Genomic DNA, 27,088 nt, shown 5'->3' with positions numbered 1-27,088 from the left:
AACACAATATTACGTCTCTTGCTGCGAGCCAGTGATATCGAATTCCGGATAAAAGAATAACAGCAGGGTAGCAACTAAAGTCACACCAAATGTAGTAAGCACATACTTCTGCTCCTCCAAAACTATTGCGTGAGAAAGAAACAACTAAAACAGCAATACAACATTTACTATCGCCATGCTATGACGCGCAATAATGATGATCACAAGAGCGTAAGTTATATAGCACAATGTCTGAAATTTATGTCACCCGAAATTGGACGTCATCCAGCAAGATAAGGGGGCAAAGCAGGTGACAAGGCAAGATACTCGTAAGGGGGGGATCTAATCCAATTGATTGTACGCCTCGGCCCTCTTTTTAAAAGTGAAAGACCACACGTTAAGGGGAAAGATAAACAACGTTTATAGCGATATATGTTCTTTTTTGACGTTCTTTGCTCTCTTCTCCGGAAATTTGATATTTTTTTCTCCTTTCGTCGGGCCAGCGCTCGAGGTTAGAGGTTTATTTTTTGAGACGTTGCAAACACAAATGGTGTTAAAACTAAGATTTCTTTTTCTCGTTGGAGAAGTAAAAGAAATGCGTACTTTTAAGTTAAGGGTAACAGATGGCGCCAAAAGCCCACTAAAGAAGGAACTGAGATTAAACAGGGTATGAAAGCTTGGTTTTCGCACAACTTTCTCGGCATTTATTATATTTTAAAGTTTGGTGCTTTGAAATGGAGATTTAAAAATTAGATTTCGCGCAAAGACAGATGTTTTCTTGAAAGTAAGATAAAAATGAAACACTTTTCTCTGGTTAAATTATAACAACAGAAAACTTTTACATACTTGATTAAAATTTCACTAACGACAGCGATGAAACACAGTGAAGCATCCTTGCGTGATAGCAGGAACTGTCATAAAATAAATCAGTCCGATACTAAAGCACTAAACAAAATCTGCTTATGAGAAAGAATTTTTAGTTCATTTCCAAACACTGTTTCACATTTTAAATCAACTAGCCGAAAATAATTAATTCTACATAATGTGATATAAGATTATTATCAGATTATTATATATCTTATTATCAGATTCAAAAACAGGTAGTTAAACAAATTGATAATAGATGTAATTCAATATAAATATTTGAGATACTAAAGCAGCAAGAATCAGCTTAGTTACATAAAACTGAAGCACTAGTTTCGAAGGCTGAATGCGACCACCTTCTTCAGCTGCAATAAGGAAATGAGGAAGCAGAAAATTGTGTTCATGCGGTCACAGCCGTAAAAAAAAATCGAGAAATTTCTAATTAAGAGAAAAAACTACTAATGCCGTCTAGATAAAAAGGTTTGGTTTGTGAAGGTGTGCTTTCGTGGAGGGCTTTCTGCGGGAAACTGACTCGTACACATGTTACACATGGAGAAAATCACGAAAGTGCCCATGCAGCCAGCCTGTTCGAGGGATTGAAACCTCGGACCGAACTACCAGTGTTCAGCGAGTTTTCGGGCTCTGGTGAGCCTGATAAAAAGGAAAAAGAAGTAAGAAATAATTTCCTTAAAAACTGAAGGTAAAGATGGATTAGATTTTAGATCGTTAACTATAACTAAAAGTTATTTATGAATGTCAAATGCCTCTAAGAAATCTAATTCGCCAACAGAAGATAATTTTTATTATTTTCTGGTGCAGAAAATTGAAAATCTGATTCTTTTTTACCAGCAATTTTGGGCAACAGCGAATTTCTATGCTTATTTTTATCATTATTTTATATTATTTAACGTATGACTCATACATTTTATTGCATAATTTCAAACCTATTTTAGTTTGAACAATCTACATTAAGCCACATTTTCAAGGTACTTGTAGTATCTCTATATACCCAAGGAGTTCATATCGGAAATGGCGTCTTTAAGTATGGAACACAGAATTTTACTGAGAGGAGACAAAATGAAACAAAAGTTGAGTTTTGTAAACTACTTACAACTTTATAGCAAATCCATGGAAAGGAAGTAATAGGAGAGAATGTTTTTTTTATTATCTTGCGATGACAATTATTTAATCCCTTGATCAAAAATTTTAGGTGAAAATACTTTGTCAGATGAATATTCAATAGCCTCCTCGAAGAATCAAACTTAGACTGCACGGAAAATGAAAGAATAAAATGAAGCTAATTTCTCAGTTGAATGACATAACATGAAGTGTTGTGCGAGGAAAACACATGAAATTTTACCATATACAATAAAACTGATGTTAAATATGTTTAGGCTTTAGGTGTTTGAACTTAATGGCAATATTAAAACAATAGAAAGTGCAGGTAACATCACCTACAAGTATCCTTTTGGGCTATAAAAAAGTTGAGACTTTTGACTCTCTGTTGTCGGGCTACATTTTGATCACGTTTTGGAGAAATCAGTTATTGGTACTTACGTATTAACACAAGCACCTTGGCGCAATTTGGCAATTTTTTACACATGAAAAGGTACAAACTACTTAACGGGTAGAAATTAATGGTTTTTTTAGAAAATTTCCCAAACTATTGATATTTATCGTAAGACAGTTAAGTATTATCAAAAGAAAAACGCTTTAGCAATTTAAAATACAAATTAAATTTTTTAAATCATTTTTGCGTGATACGTTAAAAAATATATATAAAAAAAATTTTATTTTTAAAACACATTTTTCTTCAAATCTTCCACTAATGTTTCTGCTCTATTCTTCTTCCGAAGTACACAGTAATCTATCTTCGCATAAAAAAAAATCACAGAATCGTGGAAATTCGGCTTCGTAGAGTCCTCCGCAGCAGCGGCTATCGAGGAAATGGATTTCTTCATTGTTCCCTTTAGAAAATTTTCAATAAAAGTCCTTTAAGTTACCGAGTTAAACCCATATCCTAATTTATGATCTTAATTCGCTTTCCTTTTAATAACTGTAGTTCAGCATGAAATGAGCCTGCAACTTTGTTTCCTTTTTGAAGTTTGTTAAACTTAGCGAAAATTTTGAAATTTATTACTACACTATGAAGTCGACATTTTATCTGTGCTGCGAACCATAATGTGCGAACCGGAAGAATTTTAAAACAAATCACCCCCCCAAAAAAATCTGAAAGGTTTCAGATTTAAAATTACGTCCAAAGCGGCGTTTTTTTTTTAACGTTTTGTGTGTTACCTTTATTTATTAAACGTCAAGTTTTTTTCACCTAAACCATAAAATTCAGTTCAGTTGTAATGTTGCAAATTAATTTTAAAATGAGCCTATCTTTAGAATTTCCGATACACAGTTCAGCGCTCGCTGGAGATGAAAAGTCCCCCCCCCCCGCCGTAGAGTGTTGCCATTGCTCGCTTTTAAATCGTTCAGTTTGTTACTCCAAAATTAGTTAAAGTTTAACAAAATATGAAATCGATAATAAAACAAATTCCGAATTTCAAATTCGCTCTCCCATATGTCCATATTCGTAGGAGGATTAGGTCATTTAAAATTCGATGGCTCTATCTACCGTTGTTTTATCACAATGCGAGAAATAGACATACATTTACGCAGATTTTTCATTACTTAATTTCTACAAATATAATGCAGGACTCTAACATTTGGTGGACACAGTTTGAAAAGTGAAACGGGCATTTATAGTGATTCAACGCAAAATCGTAAAACGAAAGTAATAGTCCTTCAGGGACAAAGCCCCTTTGGACTGATAATCAACATAGTATTATAAGTTTATAGAGTTCGGTTTTCTTTTGTAGGGTAAACTGGCCTCAAATTCCTAACAGACTTTGAGCGAATTTTATCGCTTCGACTGGGAAGAATTACAGAGTCTTGAAGAGGTTTGAAAACAACCTTTTTATTAAATTAAAACATTCACATAAACTCACGACTCGCTATGAACAAATAACCCTGATAGCACAAGACTGATCTCACTTGTCCGACAGTAACATCAGGATAAGTCCACAAATTTCATTGTGGCATGAAGGGTAAAATTGCACCTATAGTTGACAAGAGCTCTGAGAGCCATACAGGTGACAGAACGACTTCAGTTCCTCCTCCAATTTTGATGGAGAGCACCTCGCGGTGGACGGGTCGGTTCTAGGAAAAAAGCCTACAGGAAAAAGGCCCACAGGAATAATGCTCACAGGAAAAAATCCCACACAGAAATATTCCCACATAAAAAAAAAAAAAAAAAGCTCACATGGAAAAATGCTCACTTAGAAATATACTCGCACGGAAAAAAGCTCACACAGAAGTATGCTCACATGGAAATAAGCCCACTGATAAATAATTCACATAGAAATAGCCTTACATTAATGAATCAATAATTAATCGATTTGAACATCATACATGAATTTTCTCAAGAAAAAATATTTAAATTACCAAAACATCTATGGTATATATTTCAAAAACGTTATAACTCATGTGTAGATTCAGTTGCTACACAAGATTAACAAATGGGCCGTTTTGAATTAAGAAAAGGAGAGGAGAAAGGGAGTAAATATGAAACAGAATGATACAGTGAAAAATGATTACAATTTTGATTGTTAAAAAATAAAAAAATAATAAATATAACTTACACATTTTATAATATAAACATTTAGAAGAATAATGAATGAGAATTTAGAATGATTATTTTATTTAAATTACTTAAAATATTTAATTTTATCATCGATTTAATCATAGTTTCTTACATGATTCACGATTACCAAATGCAAGTTTTTCATGTTTTCTTATTTTTTACTTCAGTACATCCTGTGTTTACATTAGCTAATAACAAACGTTGAGAGGCTAAATCTTTTTTCAGTCCGTCAAATAAAAACCACATACTGGGATTGCTATAATTAAGTAATGAATTTAGTGCGTTATGAGAGAATTCGCAACAATTTGTGGTTTTAGACTATTTTTCGAAGGCTGCTTCATAATGTTCAACTGAGAGGTATCATCAAAGTGCCTAAAAATGTTAATTTTATTTCTAAAATTTTAAATTTCTGCAGAAATTTTACAACTTTTTTGGCTCTAAACTTAATAACTACATTTTATTTATTTATTTATTTTTATTAAAAGAAACACAACAAATTCCCCATGTACCACATAGTATCACATGGGGCTTACAGAAGTAAGTATGAAATACAATACAAAATAAACAGAAAAGAAAACTGAATTAAAATTAAGGATGATTACAAAGTTTTACAATTAATTGACAAAAAGTGTCAAAAGCACTTCTCTCGGAAATAAATTGGTAAAACTCTGGAGGCCAGTTAATATTAAAATTTTTCAGTCCCAGTTTCAAGACTTTTCTTTCGCTCTCATATTTAGGACATAGAAGAAGCACATGTTCAACATTCTCCTCGCCGCCGAGGCCACAGTCACATACAGACTCAGGACTCAACTTAAATCTGTTCAAATAACTTTCAAAATTCCCTTGTCCAGTAAGAAACTGGGTTATATTGTAATTTGTGAAGAAATGATGACATGACAATCTCATTTTAATAGAAGGGAAAAATCTCCTAGTTAGACTCCTTTATTTGAATTAATGAATTCGTGATTCCATGACTCCACAATGCTTTCATACATGACCTTCTTATAAAAGGAATTAGGGATATTGACAAAAGTGTCAATTTCCCGCTTAGTCGCAGTCTTAGCAAGGAAATCGGCTCGTTCATTCCCAACAACACCTGTATGACCACGAAAAAAATGAAAATGAAACCGAAATATTTTTATCCTTTAAATTTTTTAGTTCTTTTTGAATCTCGATAATGATATTATTAGAAGAAGAAATACATTTTAAGATCTCCAAGGATGAAAGGGAATCAGTACAAATCAGTACAATGAGTTTAAGCACAAAAGTTCAGCTATGAAAACGGTACATTCATCTCTGATTCTAAATTGAAAGTGCTCAAATTCAAGACCATTTTTGAAGACAACAAATGCGAGACCCACCTTGCCATCAATTTTGCTGCCATCAGTATAGCAAGTTACAGGCGAATCATCTACGATTTTATTGCTAAACTGAATAAAATTAACAGCATTTCTTTCTGAAGGATGAGGGATATCAGATAGAGGTAAAATACAATCATACTGAGAGACAGTAGAAGCAGAAATATTTTCCTTATAAGCAATAGAATGGCAATGCCAAATGGAGGAAAGCCGGAGATTGCATAAACAGACTCATAGCTTACGGTACGATATCCACATATGACCCGCAGAAGTATCCGCCTTTGAACACGTCGTAAATATATATAATTTATCTTCTTCTTGAGCGATATACCCCAGACTCTAGAGCCATACATAATGAAGGGTGCAATTCCTTGTTTATAAATGAGCGAATGAACGTTGTAATTAATACCGTATGTGTTGCGTGCAATACGACTTAATCCACGCTGTAATTTATCACATTTCTCTGATACATAAGTTAAGTGTTGTTTCCAAGAAAATTTACAGTCAAGAGAAACCCCAAGATATTTCACTTGCTTTACCACAGTCAAAGGGGTGCCATCGAAATATAACTGAAATGCATCATAACAGATGTTTCGCTCTTCAATAATCATAACCCTGGTTTTTATCAGGATTAAAATCTAATTTAAAACCTTTTGACCAGTTTGAGGCGAAATTTAAAGTCTCTTGTGCCTGTAAAAAAGTAGCAGAAAGGTCCCTACTCTGGAAGCAAAACAAATCATCATCCGCAAAGGCTGTAGTATCACAACAAGCAAGATTTTCCAGTTATAATAGGAGATCATTAATAATAATATTCCAAAACGTAGGTCCTGAAACAGAGCCCTGAGGGCAACCCCTTTCAAGGTGACGGATTGCAGAAGCCGAACCCAATTGCAGTTTGGCCGCCCGATCATTTAAAAAATCAGCAGCAAGTGAAAAAAAATATTCATTGGAAGTTCCACTTTTTTGAGAAGATTGAGAATACAAGGCCACCACGCATAGTCGAAGGCGCCCTTAATATCCAAAAAGACCAAAATAGTGTGCAAGTTTTTCTTTTTTCCTCTCTGAACAATTTCATTTAAGCGTAAAAGAGCGTCTTCAGAACTTTTTTGAGGTGTAAAACCATACTGATTACCAAAAAGAAGATCTTGAGCATACTTCAAAATACGTGGGAAAATGCCAACATTTAGGCAAACGTTAAAAAGTTTATGGAGAAATTGAGGAAACATTAAATGAAACTGTTTAATAATCTCATTCGAGATAGAGTGAGGACCAGGTGATTTATTTGGTTCCAGCATAGAAATAACTGTATTAACTTCATCACAAGAAAACATAGGATCTACAAAAGAAGAATAAGCAGTACGCGCAGCTTGACGATATTCCTTATGCAAATCATCATCATTTTCCTCTAGATCCGAGGGGAAAGATTTCTGAAGCACAGCAGTAATTGTCTCTTCTAAAGAGTTGGTTGTCTCTCCAGTGGAAAGACAAATACCAGTTATTTCAATTTTTTTCATGAAATCTCTTTTAACTCCATACGTGTAAATCTTTTTCCATACACTGTGAACATCAATGGTCGAAAGAAATGTTTTCCAAGACTGAGATTTAGCATCAGCAAGCTTTAGATTGTAAACTTTTCTATATTCGAGATATTTACTTTTATAAAGTTCTCTAAGAGGCGGATTTTTACAACGCTGAAATCTACGCCTAGAGGCATTAAGCCTCTTTCTCATACAAAAAATTTCGTAAGACCACCAAGGAACATTGTGCTTACCATGATTCCTAACAGGTATGGAAATTTGAGATGCCTGGAGAAGAACAAAACTAAAATTCTCAACAAGAGTATTTAGGCGAGAACCGTCAGTACAGTCGTTAAGAATATCAATGAAACGGGTGATGCGAGAAGAACAAAATTTTCGAAAACGATCCCAATTTGCTTTCCCTGTATTGAAGATTTTAAAAGGAACATTTGAGGTGTCTCGTAAAAACGTAGAGAGACAAAATTCAAATTCAATCATCATGTGATCAGAAAGGAATTCTTTTTCAGACAGCCACCAACTCGAAACATCCTGGAGAAGATCTGAACCAATAACAGTAACTTCAATATAACTAGAACCCTGAGTTGCCTGAAACGTAGGTCCATAATCTTCATTAATAACAAATAGGTTGTTGGCAGAAATAAATTCACTCAGTTTATCTCCACGAGAGTCTGAATAGGCACTAAACCATAATTCAGATTTGCCATTAGAGTACATACACCAAACCAATCGATTAAGATTTTTGGACAAAAAGACTTGACTAATTTTATGAGATCTAAGTCAATGTTTCTTGAGGTTCAAAATAGTATGAAAAAAGAGTGAGCACAGTTGAGCCAACAGTAATATCTAAGGTGACCATATTATAATCCGTAATAACTACATTAAAACATCAATTTCTATAGCTACACATCAAAAGTATGCAAAAATAGAGTAAAGAAACAAAAATTAATTATTAGCAGTTACAGGAAAAAAATGTCGTACAGGGGCAGTGGTATAAAATATTACAGTACATGCAAAATTTTACTACAGTTTTCCTGCTTTTATTTACCGCCCCTGAAAAGGTTAATGCGAGCATTTTTCCATATGAACATAATTCATGTGAGCTTTTTTCCGTGTGAGGATATTTCTAAGTGAGCATTTTTCCATATGAGCTTTTTTCTATGTGGGCCTATTTCCTTGTGGGCATTTTTCCTGTGAGCTTTTATACCTGTGAGCTTTTATACCTGTGAGCTTTTATACCTGTGAGCTTTTATACCTGTGAGCATTATTCTGTGAGCATTTTTCCTGTGGGCTTTTTGTCCAGTAGGCATTTTTCCGGTCACCGAACGGGTCAGAGGGTTTCCTACCCCCCCTCCTCCTACCATCCACCTCTCGAGAGGACTTTCTGCTCGCCGTCTATTTAGAGTGTCCTCTTGCCGAACAGACACTATACATTTACAAACATCCATGTCTTTTTTTCGGGATTCGAACTCGGGCCCTTCAGTACGGCAGTCAGCGTCGCTAACGACTATCATAACTTGGGCAGCCATACGTGAAATGAGTTAATTATAAATAAAAATACGAAGCGGATTTTTAAGATTCTTTCATAATCAGCGGCTCTAAAGCAAAAATAAATCGCTATTTGTAATAAATGCAATGAATGAAATTCCACGCATTTTAGTTTTACAGGAACAATGTAAAAACGGAAGGGCTGGAAATTTCAATTGAAATTTATTTTAAGGGAAAGTAATCAGATTTCTATTCAGTAACTATTAGAATACAATGAAACTGTGTAATTCATTTTAATGTTAAATAAATCTAGATTACTGATAAAAAGCAAATAAAGGAGGCAAATGCTATAATAAAAATTTATATACTGGGTTTCTAGGAATATACAAACCGAAAGAGAAGCCTATACTCTGAAAAGAAAAGGGGGGGCAGATTTATATGATAAAGAAGCAAGATCAAGGATTTCTTCATTAATTTTCAATAACTGAAAAACAAATATTTCTCGCATAGAGATATTGTTCAAAATCAAACACAATTAATTTAAAAGCTTAGAAAATGTAACATAATATTTCGATTTTAGTATTGTAACTGAAGTATGTACAATTATTCAATATCCCAGCTATTTTTTAAAGTTAATCAAAGATTGTAAAAGCTGAAAGTCACGCAAGGAAGTGACATAAAGGATAAATTATATCTACTCCTTTTAAAATAAAGCGGATTCCTGGAATTATACATAATCCAAAGGTTCAGCGGCAGTGTCCTACATTCCTCAAACTGCAAGCACTAGAATTTCAGATGCATAAAAGCGAGTATATATTTATTAAAAAAAAAATACGCCTTATCGTACTTTGCGCCTGACTCAGTAACATTCTTCATAAACGGAATAGAAAACTTAATATATATACAAGGATGCAAAACCTTAATCTTTGTTGAGAAGAATGACCTGAGTAAGCCTCTTATAAGGCAACTTAGAAATTATTATTATACATCAGATAAAGCATTGTTTTTGTCCTTGACTGATACTCACAAGTCTGACTTATAGTCAGACCAACCCCACGAAATTTCTCGTGGTAAGGAGTGCAAAATTACGCCTGTCCTTGGCAACAGTACCTTACAAGCGACAGTGCGATTTTACTCAGTTCCGACCCCAAATTTTGATGGGGAACACCGGGGGGAGACAGGTTTGAGAGACTCCGACCTCTCCCCCTACCAACAACCTCTCGAGAGGACTTTCGAGGCATCGCGTAATTAAAGTGCCCCCATGCCTCATGGACTCTATACATTTACAAACATCCATGCCTTCACTAAGATTCTAAACCGGGTCCTTCGGCATAGTAGTCAGCGACGTTAACCACTAAACGACTCAGTTGATGTACGTAATGCATAATATATTGGAAGGGGAAAATTGCAGCACATAATGATCTGTAAAAAGCGTAAGATGAAATTGTCTTCTAAGATATTCTGAATTTAGTGTTGGCTTTCGATTTACAGAGATGTGAAAGAAAGTGTATATTGAAAAGCAAATTCGCTCTTCTCTTGTATTTGATCTCACCCATGAACCATTCCCAGGAATTATACTAGACCAGAGTGGCAGATATCAGGTTTTGCTTAATTAAAGAAAAAGAACAACAACAAAGTAGAAAGTAACAAAATTGAAAAATAATAAAATACACGTGTGGCAAGAAACATATTTATGCACTCAGTTTTTGATTAGGTATTAAAATCTGCCAGCCCTTTTAAATCTTAATCTCGGATGAAGCAAATGGTAACTTAGCGGAAGAAAAATACAATTCAACTAAATGCACAGTATTATTACACCAATTTAATGATGATTTGTAAAGTAGGCTTTGCACTCAATAATTCACGATCAAAATACATTCATATATCTCCCATTGAAGTAAACCATGAATATATATATATATATATATATTTCCTAAACAGTATTGATTAATTGATTATATTATCTCCTAAGTTTAATTAAAGTAGAATTATTTTAAAAGTGTGCATTTAAGTTCATACAACATTATATATATATATATATATACTATACATATATAGATCACATAAGTTAAGATACATACTGCCTATATGAAACAACAAAACAAAGAATAGCATGCCTCCTAGGAGGAGCCAAAGTTAAAGGATTTATAATGCTTTCGTCGCTGCAAAAGATCCTTTTATAAAATCCCGGGTTGTTACAAATGCTAACAGGATGTTCAGGAATAAATAACTATCTGCTTACCTGCGCGTGTCTATGAGGTATATCATATTCGTGTCCCTTTCCGTCGTGCCTCCTGAGCGTATTACAGTGGGATGTGTTAGGTGACTCGCTATATGTAGATAGCTGAGTCGTGGCATATGGCGTTGGATAATATAGAGGTTCTCGCTGGCTGTCATCTGATGGATCACTTCGTTTCACTTTACCGTAAGAACTCATGGAAAGATTTTCTCCTTTACCACCAGAGCTTCCGGAATCTATGGAAAGTAAATCAGTGTAAAAAGTAAGTAATAGATATGAATAACATATTTGACCAATTTAGTACATTACAGTTTTGTTAATAGTTACGCCAGAACTTAAACATATGGTCTCTCAGGCATAATATTTTCCAACTAATTGTAAAGTTCAGTTTCAAATCTCATGGAACACACCCCATGGCATGGGTCCGAATGTCTTACACTCGGCTTCCCCTACCATCAAATCACTTTCGATTTATCCGTATTTTAACTATTCCCATGCCTCCCCCCCCGGAGTCAACTGGGAGCAATCCCGGCATTTTGAGTAGATCAATATCTAGACAGACTCTAATTTCTGGGCAAAAACTAACTTTCTTCACAGCGACTAGAACCGTCGTTTATCCTGTGGTAGGTTCAGGCTTGGCAGGGACCATATGGTACCCTTTTGTGTGCGTTGATAGTGGATACGCATAAATGGCTTGATTTCAAAGGTTGTCCTTGTGGGTTTCCCTCCCCTTGATCAACAGAAGGGGACGGTCGATGTCTAATATGCATTCTATGATTTTTCGGTGGATTCGTTGCAGTCCACCATTGTCTTAGGCTTTGTGTAACTGAAATCGGTTGACCTGGGGGATTATGTCTCCTTGGATCGCCTCTAGGGGTTGTGGTGTTTAAATGTGTATGACTCCTCTTATAGGCTGGGTCTGGGTGCCCCTTCCTCCTAGTGTTCTATCCCTATGCCGTACAGACGCTTACAAGCATTCATACCTTCTCGGGCCTTCGAACCCGGATCGTACGATAGGGCAGCCTCATCGCTAACCTCTGTATTGATTAAGGAAACAAGTTGATAGGTAACTATTTTTATGTGGATTGTACGCCAGTCGCCATACGGCGACGCTGGTCGTCTATGGGCTACCTACCAGCGCTAATAGACATTACCCAGAAAATCCGGGGAGCTACTCTCCGGATACTAGATCCAACTGCTCTAGGACACACTAGACTAATGGCTGGCCAATAAGTGACTCCGGGGCCTCCAGAAACACTAGGTTCGTAATTTGTATACCCACGTGGACGAGACTGCCTATACGCCCCTACCCCTACGTACAGATCTAATCAGCAGCTTCGTAGAGTTCTATACGTCGACCCCCGGGAGACGGAATTCCACACACGCAACGGCAGCATAAAATTTTAATTTAAATAAACGTTTGTAGATTTACTAAAATTGCAAAATGAAAATTAATTTTCTTCTTCACTTTACAGTAACGAAATCCATATATAAATGATTGCATACGCTTTTGGTTTTAAACTGAGCATCTAAAAATTATTATAGCCTTGTAAACCCCGATTCTCTATTGAATCGAATAAGAGAGAACCCGTGGAACACGATATGGCATGAATTGTATGGGAATGAGAATGGGAGAATTAAAAAGTAGAGTATAAATCCAACTTTAAAGTTGTATATATATTTGAGAACTTGGCGATAAGTTTACGCGAAATTAAATAGTAAATGGGTAATATTAAGTAAACATTAAACGGAGATGCATCAATTATTTTATCAATTTTCTTTACAATATAACTGAAATATTGCGCTACACGAAGCAGTAAAATTAGGCAAAGCAACAATCTTGTGTTTGGCGTAGATCTCGGTCAAGATTGGGTTTGGGTTTACGCGATTACAACAAAGCCTCGAGGGCTATCTGCCTAAGGGGAGGGATGCCTTCGTGGAAGACTTTCTAACTGAAACTGGCTAGTATACAAGTTACGATTAGGGAAAACCGCAAAAACGCTCACGCAACCAGCCCTTTCGCCGGATTCGGAACGCGGACCAGTGTTTAGCGACTTTACCGCTTTTCCGCTGATGGTACCACTCAGTCAGGATTGAGCCTTGACTAAAATCTATGCCAACACAAATTTGTTGCTTTGCCGTATTTTATTCTTTTCTTTGGCGTGTTTCTATTCTTTTTTATTGAGAGATAATCTCTCTTACTCTTCCTATGCCCTCTTAATTTAACAAAACAAGTCAATAAATTCTACCTTAGTCTTTTTATTCTATCTTAATTTAACAAAATAAATCAACTCGCTAAACTGATCAAAAACTTACACGAAGTCGAATTGGTACACGAAGCCGAGTGAACTTTGTTGAACATTAATAAACCTGATCAGCTAAGTGCGCCCACACCACGCATATTTTTTTTTTTTTTTTTTTTTTTTTCTGTTCGCCTTTTCTATATAAGAATATCAATATAAAAATAAAAGTTTAGCAAATTAGAAGAAATATACTTTTTCACAGCAGTGACTACTATTAACATGCCGAAGACTTGATAGTTTATAATATAACGTTAAGTATAAGATTATAGGAAAATAGCTTTATAGATTTATTCATCCTCTCTAGGATTTCAAGTAATTTAAGTACATTTCAACTTTTTTAATCAAGTATTTTAAGGTACTAACACAATTTTCATTAAATTAGTTTTTAATATAGACATCAAACTTTCTTAATCGTTCAAAGTGATATTCCACGTAAAATTTAGAGAAACAATTGAAAAGGACATTAGATACATCACTTTAAGAAATACTTTAATTTAAAAAGTTAATATGTTTTTAAAAAATACTACTAAGCCTCATACATCCATTTAAGACTATTGCCTATATACATGAATACTCTTTCTTAACACATAAGTAATGAATGACACGACTTTATGACAAAGAGTTCAACAGAAGAAAAAAAAAATTGTGAAACAGAGAGTCATCGGTTTGGAGGTTTTTCATTGCAAATAGTCACATTAAAACCACACAACACTTATATCTTATCTATTAAATATTTCCATTAAAAATTGACTTTTAAAGATATTTTTCACCCAAAGGGGCAATCTGCATAAATGTATGTACGTTTCTCGCATTGTGAAAAAATTTAACAAAACAAGTCAATAAATTCTACCTTAGTCTTTCTATTCTATTTTAATTTAAAAAAATAAATCAACTCGCTAAACTGATCAATAACTTACACGAAGTCGAATTGGTACACGAAGTCGAGTGAACATTGTTTGTATTTTTAACAGTATGTAGAGACATCAGATTTTAAAGAACGTAGTCCTCCACTCGAAAACGGGCATCTTGAACCCCAAACTTGGAATTCGGAATTTGTTTTATTATCTATTTCATACTTTGTACAACTTGACCAAATTTTAGATTAAAAAACTCAACGATTTCCAAGCGAGCAATGGAAACACTATACGAAATAAAAATATTTAAATCTCCAGCGCGCGAGATTGTGTATTGGAAATTCTGAAGATATGCTCTTTTTAAATATTTTGTGATATTGCTGTTGAGATGAATTTTATAGTTTAAGTACGAAGAACATGATATTTCATAAATAAATGTAACACAGAGTTTTCTGTGTTTTTAACATCTGCTTTAACACAGCTTTGGGCGTAATATAAAATCTGACGGCCTTCACAGTCTTTTTTTTTTTTTTTTTCTCTTTCTTTCAAATTTTTCATTGTGGCTCGAAATAAAAGGCATATTTTATGCCAGTGAAACATAATATATCAGAAACATCAGGAAGCTTTTTAAGACCCTTCGTTATATGTAGTTTATGCTTTTTGTCATTTCGATTAATTTATTAAAAACTTCTATAATCTATATTCACTAAAATATTTCGCACCTGAAATAAAACGATGCACGTAATACAAATTAAAAAACTCATTAGCATAAATTCCAGAAAATGCATCATTTATGCAGAATGGATTAAAGGATTAACAACAATGTTAAGTGAAACTTCAGGTAAAGTGCTCCCCGGGAAAGGTAAAATTATTTAATTATGGCATTGGCCAAAGTTTGATGAAGAAAATCATCATTTTTATGGAAACAGCGAAAAACAATTACATTTGGAAAAAAATTATTTTTATCCGAATCTAATACAAAACAGACGTATAAGCTAGGAAGGATAAATAATTTTTACCTTGCATTATTGTTGACAATTGCAACATATCAACTAATTTCTTTTAGGTTCTCAAAATGTCATATTATCTACTAATTAACGATGGAATTTTAATAATTCTATTATAAATATAAGTTCGTTGGAAAATATTATTGAAACTGAGCACTATTTTTACTTCTTTGTGCGAAGTAAAGGAAGTATTGTAATCACGAAAATTTCCGGATATCATATTTTAACGAAATACATTTTGACCGCTACCGAATGCAATTTAACAATGTTTTGGAGTCACATCTGTACGTAAGGACAGAATAAAGAAATATTTTTTCCCCAAACGAATTATAAAACTTATTTAAAATGGATTGAAAAGAGAATTTTTTCGTAGCGTCTGTACATACGTACATATGTATGCATGTATCTCGCATAACTAAAAAACGAGTAATCCTAGAACGGTGAAATTTTGTATATAGGACTGCTATAATATGTAGTTATGCACCTCCCTTTTTGGTTGCAATTGGTCGCACCAAAAGTATAGAAATATATATTATATATATATATATAAACCCACTTTGTTACTCGGCTGAGTAAGCTCAGCTTCTTTTTATTCTTATATATTGGTAAATTGCGCATTGTTTGCTTTAAAAATTGATTGATTATGCTGTTTTTAATCTTCCGGTTAATGTTTTTATGCTTTTAGTTAATCTGCCTGCAATAGTTGCAGAATTATCAACAATTTAAAACGTGTTTAAGATTTTTTTTTTTTTTTTTTTTTTTTTTTTTTTACTATAGCAGCCCTATTTGTTTACATTTGAAACTTAGAGTAGTGAATTCAGTTTCTACAACTTCCGTGTCTTTTTCCGAGTGGGACCAAAATTAAATTTTCATTTTTGCAGATCGAAAAATCTGGTTTGTTGCCTCCTGGGCGAGTTGTTGTTCGTTTTTATGAGTTTTCCCTATGTGTAACATAAATAAGAGAGAGTTTCCCTTATAAAGTCATCAGCGAAAAAAATCCCTTCCCTTAGGCAGATAACTCTTGTGCGCTTTGTCGCATTTAAATAATCTAACTTTTTGTAATAATATAAAATATCGGAAAGCAAACTAGAAAATTTATTTACAAGAAAACAACTACAAGCGCGCATTCCTTCTTTTAGTATAGAACTAGTGCTAAATGAATTCTAGACAAGAAAGCAATAGCTTTAAAGAAACTTCCAAGTGTAATGGAAAGTAAAATTCTAAGTGTAATAATGTAAAATCTATCAATTTCTTACATTATTAAATTTAAATTTTAAGCGTTCGATCGCTTAAATTTCTACAGCATGATTTAAGAGACGGACGTAGTAACGAATATGAAGAAAGTTTTTAGGATGTTCATCGAAAATTCTTGGTCTTATTTTACTTTCTATGTTTTATATTAGAAGAATGCTTTTAGAAATTATACATGTTTTCGCAATCATACTTCATAATCTGGAAAAGTTTGCGATAGTATGGATGACAGGTGAATTTAAGGAAGTTCATTTAAATAAAATTTCTTTACGACGCGTATCTGATTGCAGTTCTGCACATCACAAGAACAAATATAGTTTGACATTTGGTCACTTGATCAAAGAGCAAGGTAACGTTGAAAAATGACCTATGATTATATTGTATATGCTTTATCTAAATCCGTCTAGATTTAAAAAAAAAAATGTCTGAAAGAATTCATGTTTTAATGCTGTTAATGCAAAAGTGTTTGCTAAGGTTTCTTATGCTCTCGTTGAACTCGCAGTCCACTAGTCTGCTGTTAAGGGCCGTTCATACTGGGTTTACCTGAGCTAACGGAGACAACTGAGCCGACAAATCTCCAAAACCAGTTTTCTCCCATAGCGCAACGATTTGAAAAACCTGAACTGCGCTTACAGCAGAGCTAGTTAACACATGGAACTGACTCTGTTAGCCTAGATAAACCCCAGTCTGAACGGTTCTTTTTACAGCTTAGATAAACCCCAGTCTGAAAGGCCCTTTTTACAGCTCAGAATAAACCCCAGTCTGAAAGGCCCTTTTTACAGCTCAGAATAAACCCCAGTCTGAAGGGCCCTTTTTACACTAACTCCTACTAACCCATTTGCCTTTTTAGCTCTATTATTAATCATCATTTCCTTCGCCCTTACATATACAGTTGAACTTTGATCAGCAAAATTACAAAATGTCAAAATCAATATAGCAATATACATTTAGAATTTTGATGCAGCGTTAAACGGCTCTTCAGACAGGGGTTTATCTGAGCTAACGGAGACATCTGACATAGTCGACCCATCTCTAAAACCAGTTTTTCCTTATAGGGCAGCGAGTTGAAAATCTGAACCGCAGATATAGCGGAGCTAGTCGACATGGAACTGACTCTATTAGCTTAGATAAATTTTAGTCTGAACGCATCTTAAGATTTGGCATACCTTTCTACAGTTTTATTCAATGTTTTCTCAGTTCATCATATCAATTTTCAGTTTACTTACTAAGATGTCTTTGCAAAACAACTTATTTTTATTATTAACGTTGTGCGTGTTTACTTTATTACATATCACGCTTTTTGTGATTGGGCCACATAAAATTCGATTCAACAGCAAAATCATAAAATATTTAAAAACGGCTTATCTTTACGATTTCCGATAGACAGTCTCGCGCAATGGAAATGAAAATATTTCATTCTGTACGAGTGCTCGCTTTGAAATCATTGGGGTTGTTAATTAAAAATTCGTTAAAATCTTACAAAATATGAAATAAATAATAAAACGAATTTCGAAATTCAAAATTCCGTTTTCCAGGTGCTCATATGCGGGTGGAGGATTAGGTTATTCGTAATTTGATGGGTCTAGGTACCGTTGTTTTTTCATAATGGAAGAAATACACGTACATTTTTGCTGATTCTTCATTATTTAATTTCTTTAAATACAAATACATGGCGATATTATTTGGTTGCAAAATTTTGAAATGTCGCATTTAAGTGTTTTGACGCAATCGTTTCTAAACTAATATCCCATTTGGCTAAAAATAGATTCGAAATAAAAATTAAAACACCAAAACCCTCAGTGTTTCTGTGTAGATGGGAGCAACGTAGTGCGAAAAAACAAAAAAATCGTTTCCCTGTTTTACGGAAATCTCTGTTTTTGCCAAAGAACCAAGATATCCTTGTAAATCCATTCATTTATTTATTTGTTATTCTTAACAATCTTACTGAAAAGCGCCCAGCATAGATTTTTCTTGACAGCTTTCAAATAAAATGTGGGATTTTATTGACTGCACATCAAATCGATTTACTTTCTGTCAAAAACGTCACGCAATAACAACTCAATTAGGAAACTCAAGTTTAAACCAATGCTTGGAGAAGCGCAGGAAAGGAAAATTTTAATGTATTAGATAATAATTTGAGAAACTAAAATTTGTTTCTGTACGCAGTAAAACAACGGTTAGTCACGGAATTCGTGCTCAACCTAAAATAAAGCTAATATTGTTCGCGCATTTGATGGAATGCCTCAGCTCATACATATAAATAAAAGCATAATTTGCTTTAAAATATTTTAAATTTAGAATTATTCCAAACATGGAAAGAATTCAGTCATCAACTCTGCATGCTGAAGCAGTAAACAAAAATTAGTCTTGGAACTGTTTTAAACATCATAACTATATGTAAACTAAAGTATTCTGATTTCACATATGGTGTCTATTAAATTTGAAAGTGAAAACATTTAATGTTAATTTAAATGGTAATTTCTTGGATATGCACAATTTAATACTCTGGTAGAATATGGTACTGTTCAGATTGCATTTTAAAACTTAAAAATATATGCATATATACATTCACAAATACTGACCAAAAATTCTTAGAGAATTAAATATGATTAAATCTCAAAAGGGCAGAACTACTGTTCACAGAGACGACAATGTCTTCAGAAATCCTTCCTATGCATATATGATATATATTTTTAGAAAAACAGTATTATTTTTTTAAACAAGTAGGAAGCATACTGCAAGCTTTAGCCATCTATTTAAATATACTATATGTAGAATTTACTTTCAAAACATGAGGACAGCACGGATATTGCATTGTTAGATGCTTTATTTTACTAATAAGAAATAGATAAAGGTAATAAAAGGTAAGTTAAAATAATATTGCAGGGAATGTCATAATCAGTCCACACAGGATTCATGTAATGATGAACATTTCAGTCCTACTCACAAGTAACATCCATGGCTAGCTTTAAATAATATGATCAGCTTGGTTAAAGTAACTTAAACATCAAAGGAACTTAAACGCCAAAGGAAAACGTCTGTTTCCTACAACTCTTGGAGGACAAGCAAGCCATCCGCTTGCTTCTGCTACTCTCCACGTCTGGACGCTATCTCCTGTTGGTCTCGTCAGCTCCGCACTGTCCTAAGCTAGGATGACGTCACCTCTCTGGTTATTCGCTAAGTCAGCATCGGTCGTCGATGATCTCTACATATATAGTAATTTTTAGATTGCAGTTTTTTTGCCTCGGTACAGTAAAAATCTGTAAATATTCTGGATTCGTCGTCCCTCTGGCATTCGTGGTAATGAATTTGTTGTCTCATTTGCGAAATCGGTAAACTCTTTTGAAAGATATCATCACTGCCACTTTGGTTACAGAATCATCAAAAGTTTCTTAAAGAAAGCAAAATGGCAAAGTAGAATGGGGTAGTGGAGAAATTGAAAGAAAGAGCATAAAATATGAACTGAAGTTTCGAAATTTTCGTCATGGTCAGATTTCAGTTTGATTCAGGTTGTTACAGTTTACAAAAGAATCATGCTTGAATCAAACAGAATAGTGGTCAAATTTCTATTTGAAACCGGCTATTACGTAATTCGAAATCTTAGTCGTGGTCAAATTTCTATTTTTCTTAAACTGTCAATGTTTTCGCACTATATAAAGAGTTTCTTTGAAGTGAACGTACGATGTAAATGTGGGAAACTAAGTGAAAAGGCAGATGTTAAACATTATATTAGAGGTGTATCCGATCACACTAGCATTTAGAGGAGAATTCAATAAAATGTCATCTAATAGATAAACTATTGATTACAACTTCCAAATATCGAACAAAATGGATTAATGGAGCTGAATACTATAACAGATGATATTTACATGGTCGCGTTCGTGGATTTGGAGTGAATAACAACTACATTTTATGAAGTACCGAAACACACTTTATTAGTCACTTTATTATTCAAGACAGCTCCAAACTCACGTTTTTCAGTCGTCGAAGAACTACTATAAACACGCTGAAACAATCAGCGACACAGCCTCCAGGCAATAACGGTGGAGACAGCTTCTTGGCAAACCGCCTGAGTACAGCTCCCGACTCTGCTCGGTCGTGCTCGGAATCTTACGTACTCTCGAGAATGTTCACACTACATTTCGCTATGCTCTCGACGATACACTAGAGTACAGCTCCTGACTCTGTTCAGTCGTTCCCGGAGCTCAACACACTCTAAGATGAAACTCGATGCACTAACTTGAGATACACTAAAAGATTCTCTCGATGCACTCAACGACCAACTCGGCACTAGATTTCGACACTCGCTCACTGACTGACTATCAACTCGCTAGACGAAACATTAATTCCGCACGGAATGACTCTCCGCGTATCAGCAGGGTTTATACAGCTTTTGGTTTAAGTTCGAGAACATTCTGGGCTAAACCAGTAAGAATTCGTTCCAGAAGCTTCTCCATCCGTCTATGGTATATTGCCAATTTTGTCACCAAATGAGCGATTTCTCGCCAAATGTGCCAACCCTGCCTTCCCTTGTCATTGTCTGGCAACCCTAAACATGCTTTGCGGGGAAGCTATCCCGCCGCGACTGGACATTTCGTAACAATATATATACAGGGTATTTCAGCAAAACGATTACAGACTTTCAGCAGAAAGAGAATACACCTAGATGACGGAAAATCACATAGCAATGCTTGGTCGAAAAGGCTTTTATGGCACGGTAGTAATAAAGCAAAACACAAGAAAGGAAGAACACAAATAGGGTGAGAAAACATGTTTATTATCCTTTATATAGCAGAAATATAAACAGAATTCTTTTTGTTTCAGAAATAAGAACAAAAACAGTACGATCGTCATCAAAAAAGGTGTTCAAGAATGTTTTTGTTCCAGAAATAAGAACAAAAATAGACTACGATCGTCATCAAAAATAGTGTTCGAAATTACGATCCCGGACTTGATGCAGGTCTCACATCTTCGGCGCATGGAAGATTTAATGTTCTCGAAAATACCAGGGGGTGTCTCGGAATACTCCAGCAGCTGCCAAGATTCGTGCAACAAGTTCCTCAGTACTGTTAACGGGAGTTCCGTACACCAGTGTCTTGACGTATCCAAGAGAAAGTAGTCAATGCAAGTGAGATCTGGCGAACTTGCTGGCCAATTCACTGGACCACCCCTGCCGATCCCATATCGAGGATGCGTTTCGAACACCATCTTTGATGACGATCGTCTGTTTCTGTTCTTATTTCCTGGTGTCCGCTGCACTAAACATAATAAATATACAGGGTGATTATAATTAAAGTTCCACTTTGAAACAGTGATAAAAGGAAAACTACTGGATCAAATGTTATCAAACTTGGTAACCGTGTAAAGTAGGTCATGGGAATTTATTTTCCGCGAAAAAAAAGAAAGTTCGAAATCTCACCACCAGGGGGGAATGGCGCTGTATGCAATATTGTTAAACGAAATATGGGTCGGAATCTAACTTAACCTTTTGTTACACGGTTTAATATGTTGTATACCCTTAAGAAACTTTGAAATAAGCAAATTACCATTTAAAGGTGTTAAATTCGATAAAAGTCGAGTGCGCCATCCGTGTAAGGGAGAAAAAATCGTCCGTGAAAACCACGAATTAGCGATTAGAAAATTTGAGATCGCAAATCACTCGCACAAGTGCGTATCATCTAGAAATCGTTTTCTTACAGATCGCTAATTTGTAATTTTTGAAGCCTGAATTCGGCCCTAAAACATGAAGATACTGATTCAAAACGCTTTTAATCGATTTGGGCCAAAGAAATCCCTCATGTTATCTACCTAGTTCCATTGCATTCTCCTACTGCATTAGATTACATAGCAGTCATTCCACACCGTTAGTTTCATAACTGAACCATTTTTCTTTGATTAGCAGTCGACAGCTGGACTACTGTGATTGCAGCTCGCTTAGAATCAATGTTAAAATGTTTCGAGATACATGAACTGCATTAACGTGACAGTTTAGATACTACGATTTTTATGCAGAGCTGGGCCCCACCGCACAGTTACTTAGGAAACATTTCACGAATGAACGTCTTATAGGCCGACACTTCTCCTCTTCCCACCAGACCTCAACCTCTGTGACTTTTGCTCTGAGGTTATCCCAAAAGCACTGTTTATGGTGATAATCTAAACAATTGTGCAGAAATGAAAAATGTGATATACCGACATGTCCGTAACATTCCTCCTGATATGCTAAGAACTGCTGTTGAGAATGCAGTAACAGGATTTAACTTGCTTTCAGAAAATACTGGACGTTACATTGAACATGCTTTGTAACACGCTTTGTTACATTGAACATGCTTTGTAACACGCTTTGTTACATTGAACATGCTTTGTAACACGTTTCGGAAACGATTAAACACATTTTAAACCGATGTTTTCATGTCTTATTTCATTTACAAAATTGATTACATCGCCATTTTTACCCTGGTGGTGAATTTTTGAACTTTTTTTTTTTTTTTCCCGCGGAAAATAAATTTCCATAACCCTCTTTTACACGATTCCCAAGTGTGATAACATTTGGTCCGGTAGTTTTCCTTTTATGACCATTTCAAAATGGAACTTTAATTATAACCACCATGTATATTCTCAGCATGTTCGTGCCCTTCCTTTCTTGTACTTTGTATCGTCACAACCGCGTCAGGAAAGCTTTTCTGACTATGTACTGCTGCGTGTTTTCCATCATATAGGTGAACTCTATCTGCCCTCAAAGTTCGTAACCGATTTGTTGAAACACCATGCATATACGTAATGATGAGAATTATAAATTCCTAACCTTATTTTGCAGCACAGTATTTTAGAGGAGGCGTCTTACGAAGTTTGCATATTTATGTTATGCAGTTTTTCCAACTTTTAGAGGTGCTGCTTTTATATTTATATGCGCTATATTTATAGTATAATGTGTAAAAATGTCTGTTAAAATTGTATGTATATGTGGCACTGTAACCTTTTGGAGAATTGTTAAAAATGTCATCCTGCCTGCTAGCTGTAACCACGGATAACAGGTATTAGATGGCATCTGCCAACATGATAATTAAACCGAGAAGCTCGTTAAGTCCTAGAGTCGGTAGTCATTTTGGTAGTTTTTCCGGGGTGCTCTCCTTCAAAACCGGGGGGCAGAAGTGAGCTAAATCGGACTGTCACCGTTAAAGTATTCAAGTCTGTTGCCAACGAAAGGCGTATCTAAGCTCGTTATATCTCTTGCCACCCAGGAATTTCGTGGGCTTTGGCTGACTAACCGATGTTTAGGTCAAACAAGTGAGCATTAGTCAACAACAACATAAATCGTGGGATATGCAGAGATGTGTACTCTTTTGTTTACGTAAGATTCGTTCGATTCTGTTTTCCCAAGCAAAAACTTTTAGATACAACAATAAAATACTGAAAGTTATTATAGTTGTAAAAATAACAATTTTATACACTTCAAAAATAACGAAACATATTAACTTTTCTGTTTAAATCTTGGAGAAGATTTTCGAGAGGAATTTCTATTTTATTTTCCACATGGCTGAAAGACAGCTTGAAACGTTTTAAGAGGACTTCTGCAATATTTTTCAATATATACTTGCTCGAAGGAAAATACTTCAGATTATTTTTTGCTGAAGCGTTAAAATGAAGTGCTGCTCTATTTTTATTACCATTTCTGCTGCTTTCGTTTAGTTAACTAGAACCATTGATGGAGAAATAAGAGGGAAAAAAAAATATGTATTTGGATCCACACTTGATCAATATTCAAGTTAAATCTAGGTCTTCCTTTTTTTTCTATTGTCTTTCTAAATTGTAGAAAGTACGCTAAAGATATCTTCCCACATTTAATTGACTTCAGTTCTTCTAGTCAAACTCCAACTTTATCAGAAAATTGCAGGACAAGAAAAAAGATAAAAGCGAATCTCATGAAACAATTGTACTTTTTTATTTTATACATGACTTTGATTTGAAGTTTTACAATCTCCTATTGTCTTCTTTTACGTACCTATACATTTCCTTTCCATAGAATCTTTAAACACTTAATTAAAAAACAACTTCCATTTATTTTACAAAAGCCAGGTACAGTTTTGCTCAATAATTTATTTTTCAGGCTTCATTATTGCTTTTGAATTGATTTCTGTGTTTATTTCTCTGAAACAAGAAGTTGTCGTTAAGTTACTTAATTAGCAGTGTCTTAAATTAATGAAATACTTCAGAAACAATGAAACTACATGAAACTGTGAAAAAAAGCTTAAATAGTGTTCTTTTACTTAGGAATTTAATTGATTTTAAGAACATAATTTTGTCACTAACTATTTAATCCCTTTTAAATGTTCTTTGGTTTAACAGTATTATAAAAATTTGTTCCAAGGAAGCAGTACATTCGCATTATTGATTAATAGTTATAGTTTATTTCTTAGATATAATAATTAATATTTATAGAATGTTTTTGAAATGTGCTTTATATGTCTGATTAAGAAAGTTAACCTGGTTAGGCTTAAAAATTGCTTAGTCAAATATATATTAAAAATTTTTTCATCTCTTCTTATATATATATATATATATATATATTAAGAAATTTTTCATCTCTTCTTTTATATATATATATATATATATGTGTGTGTGTGTAATGATATTTTTAAAACAATTGATTAAATTAAATTCTATTAATATTGCTTAATAATGCGTTGGCGATTCTCTACCTAAATTGCATCCCTGTTCCTAAATTTTGGCGAAATCCTTTCTTTAGTATAAAATATATTAACCTGTTGGCGCCCGCCAAATCGCCAAACTCATAAATCTGTCATATTACATAAAATACTTAAGAATACTCCTGATGAGAAGATAGCGTCACCTCGTGATTTCAATTAATATCGCTGATTGGAGGAGCTTCGTGACGTACACATATGTATAAGTAGGGCTTCTGCTCGAGGTACGAGGAGAACGCTTACGAGATGGATGCTAAAATAAACCTACCACTTTATATTCCAAAATTTGTCTCATTCCTGTTGCCCCGGCTGCACAAAACAAATAATGTAGGAGAAATTACATTTCAGAAAGCCGGTAGGATACCACCTTCAAAGGGATTATCTAAAAAAGAAAATACCCCAAGGATTATACGGATAAAATGTTACGCACTTTAGATGAATTTGCCGCTGTGCGACTTCTATGTTTCTACATTTTTCGCTAGGCGTTCTTGCTTCAAGAGAATCATCCTTCTGTTACCTGTATTCTGGTATTTTGCAGATTATTTTACGTCCAGAGAAGCATCCTTCTGCCCCCTGTGATGTGTGATTTGTGTTTCCATCGAAAGTTCGTCGTTCATCAAATGTGCTCTTACCGTTGACCTACTTTTGAGGATGGAAATCTTTCCCTACGTCTACGCCGTTCTGTGTTGCTCTCGAGAGCTTTGTGCTTGTGTGGTGATTAATCGTGTTTTGCGAAAATCTAATTAAGAGTGCACAAACATGTGTATTTTCGTGTCGATTTCATCACTTGTATTCTCGTCACAATAAGTCAAACAGAAGCACTTAGTAAAAAGATTGGCGATGCAAATGATATTATTACTATTGAGTTATAATTACTGATTTAATAATAGTGTTTTTATTTTGAAAATTTTAAAAAGTATTATTTTGGTATAAATGTATTTTAAATTTGGTATTTAAAGGATGTATTTTGGTTTTAATATTGTTTTGGGAAAATTTAAAGAGTATTATTTTTGAATTAGTTTTATTTATGAAAGTATTATTAGTTTTATTTATAAAGTATTATTAGTTTTATTTATGAAAGTATTATTAAAAGAATAATGGCTAATGAAAACATCTCTGATCCTGATGATTCATTAAGGGCAGCTAGCGCTGAACCTGAAACAAGTATAATTCCCTTTGACGCGCAGAATGATATGGATATAAATTCATGGCTTGAGTACTTTAACAAAACTCATTTAGATAAAGATGAAACGTGGAAGCTTAATAATGTAGCTCGATATCTAAAAGGTAATGCACTTAGCGTATATGTCAAAAACTGCCATAAAATTACTAAATATGATGGTAATTAAGAAAAAGAATTTTTATAAAATTGTAGTACCTAAATCTTTAAAATTGTTGAATAAAACCCATGAAAATTTTGGTCACCCGGGAGTTCAAATTATGCTTAACTTAATCACCTCTCAATATTATTGGCCTCATATTAGCGAAGATATCGGAAATTTTGTTAAACATTGTCATACTTGTCAACTTAATAAAAAGAAAAAACAGAAAAAATTTGGTCTTATGCAAGACGTACCCCCAACCGACAAACCTTTCGAATGTCTCTCTATTGACACTGTGGGAGGATTTAATTATTATAATTCTACAAAAAATATTTACATATAGTTATTGACCATGCAACAAGATATGTCTGGGCTTTTCCCTCTAAAAGTGTAACTTCAGAAACCTATGCCAATTGTCTAAAACAAATATTTCAAATACAAGTCCCCGAAAAAATTCTGAGTGACAGGAATGCAGCCTTCACTTCCTCTAGA

At 34.3% G+C, this 27,088-nt stretch overlaps 1 protein-coding gene across 5 annotated transcripts in view; it reads right to left on the bottom strand.

The window, feature by feature from the left end:
- The window catches only part of LOC118192095 (cell adhesion molecule Dscam1-like), a 1,228,438-nt gene that overhangs the window by 148,446 nt on the left and 1,052,904 nt on the right, over positions 1-27,088 (bottom strand). For all 5 annotated transcript variants that reach the window (XM_085823258.1, XM_085823260.1, XM_085823262.1 and 2 more), the window contains exon 22: positions 11,158-11,390. In XM_085823258.1, coding sequence (XP_085679384.1) covers positions 11,158-11,390 — 233 coding nt within the window. The remainder of the gene's footprint in view (positions 1-11,157; positions 11,391-27,088) is intronic.

Source organism: Stegodyphus dumicola, chromosome 9 (assembly GCF_044657685.1).
Source record: "Stegodyphus dumicola isolate Sdum_Otavi_A_Nest chromosome 9, ASM4465768v1".
Classification (NCBI taxonomy): Eukaryota; Metazoa; Arthropoda; class Arachnida; order Araneae; family Eresidae; genus Stegodyphus; species Stegodyphus dumicola.
The sequence above is the reverse complement of the archived record's forward strand: the minus strand, read 5'-3'. Positions and strand labels throughout refer to the sequence as shown.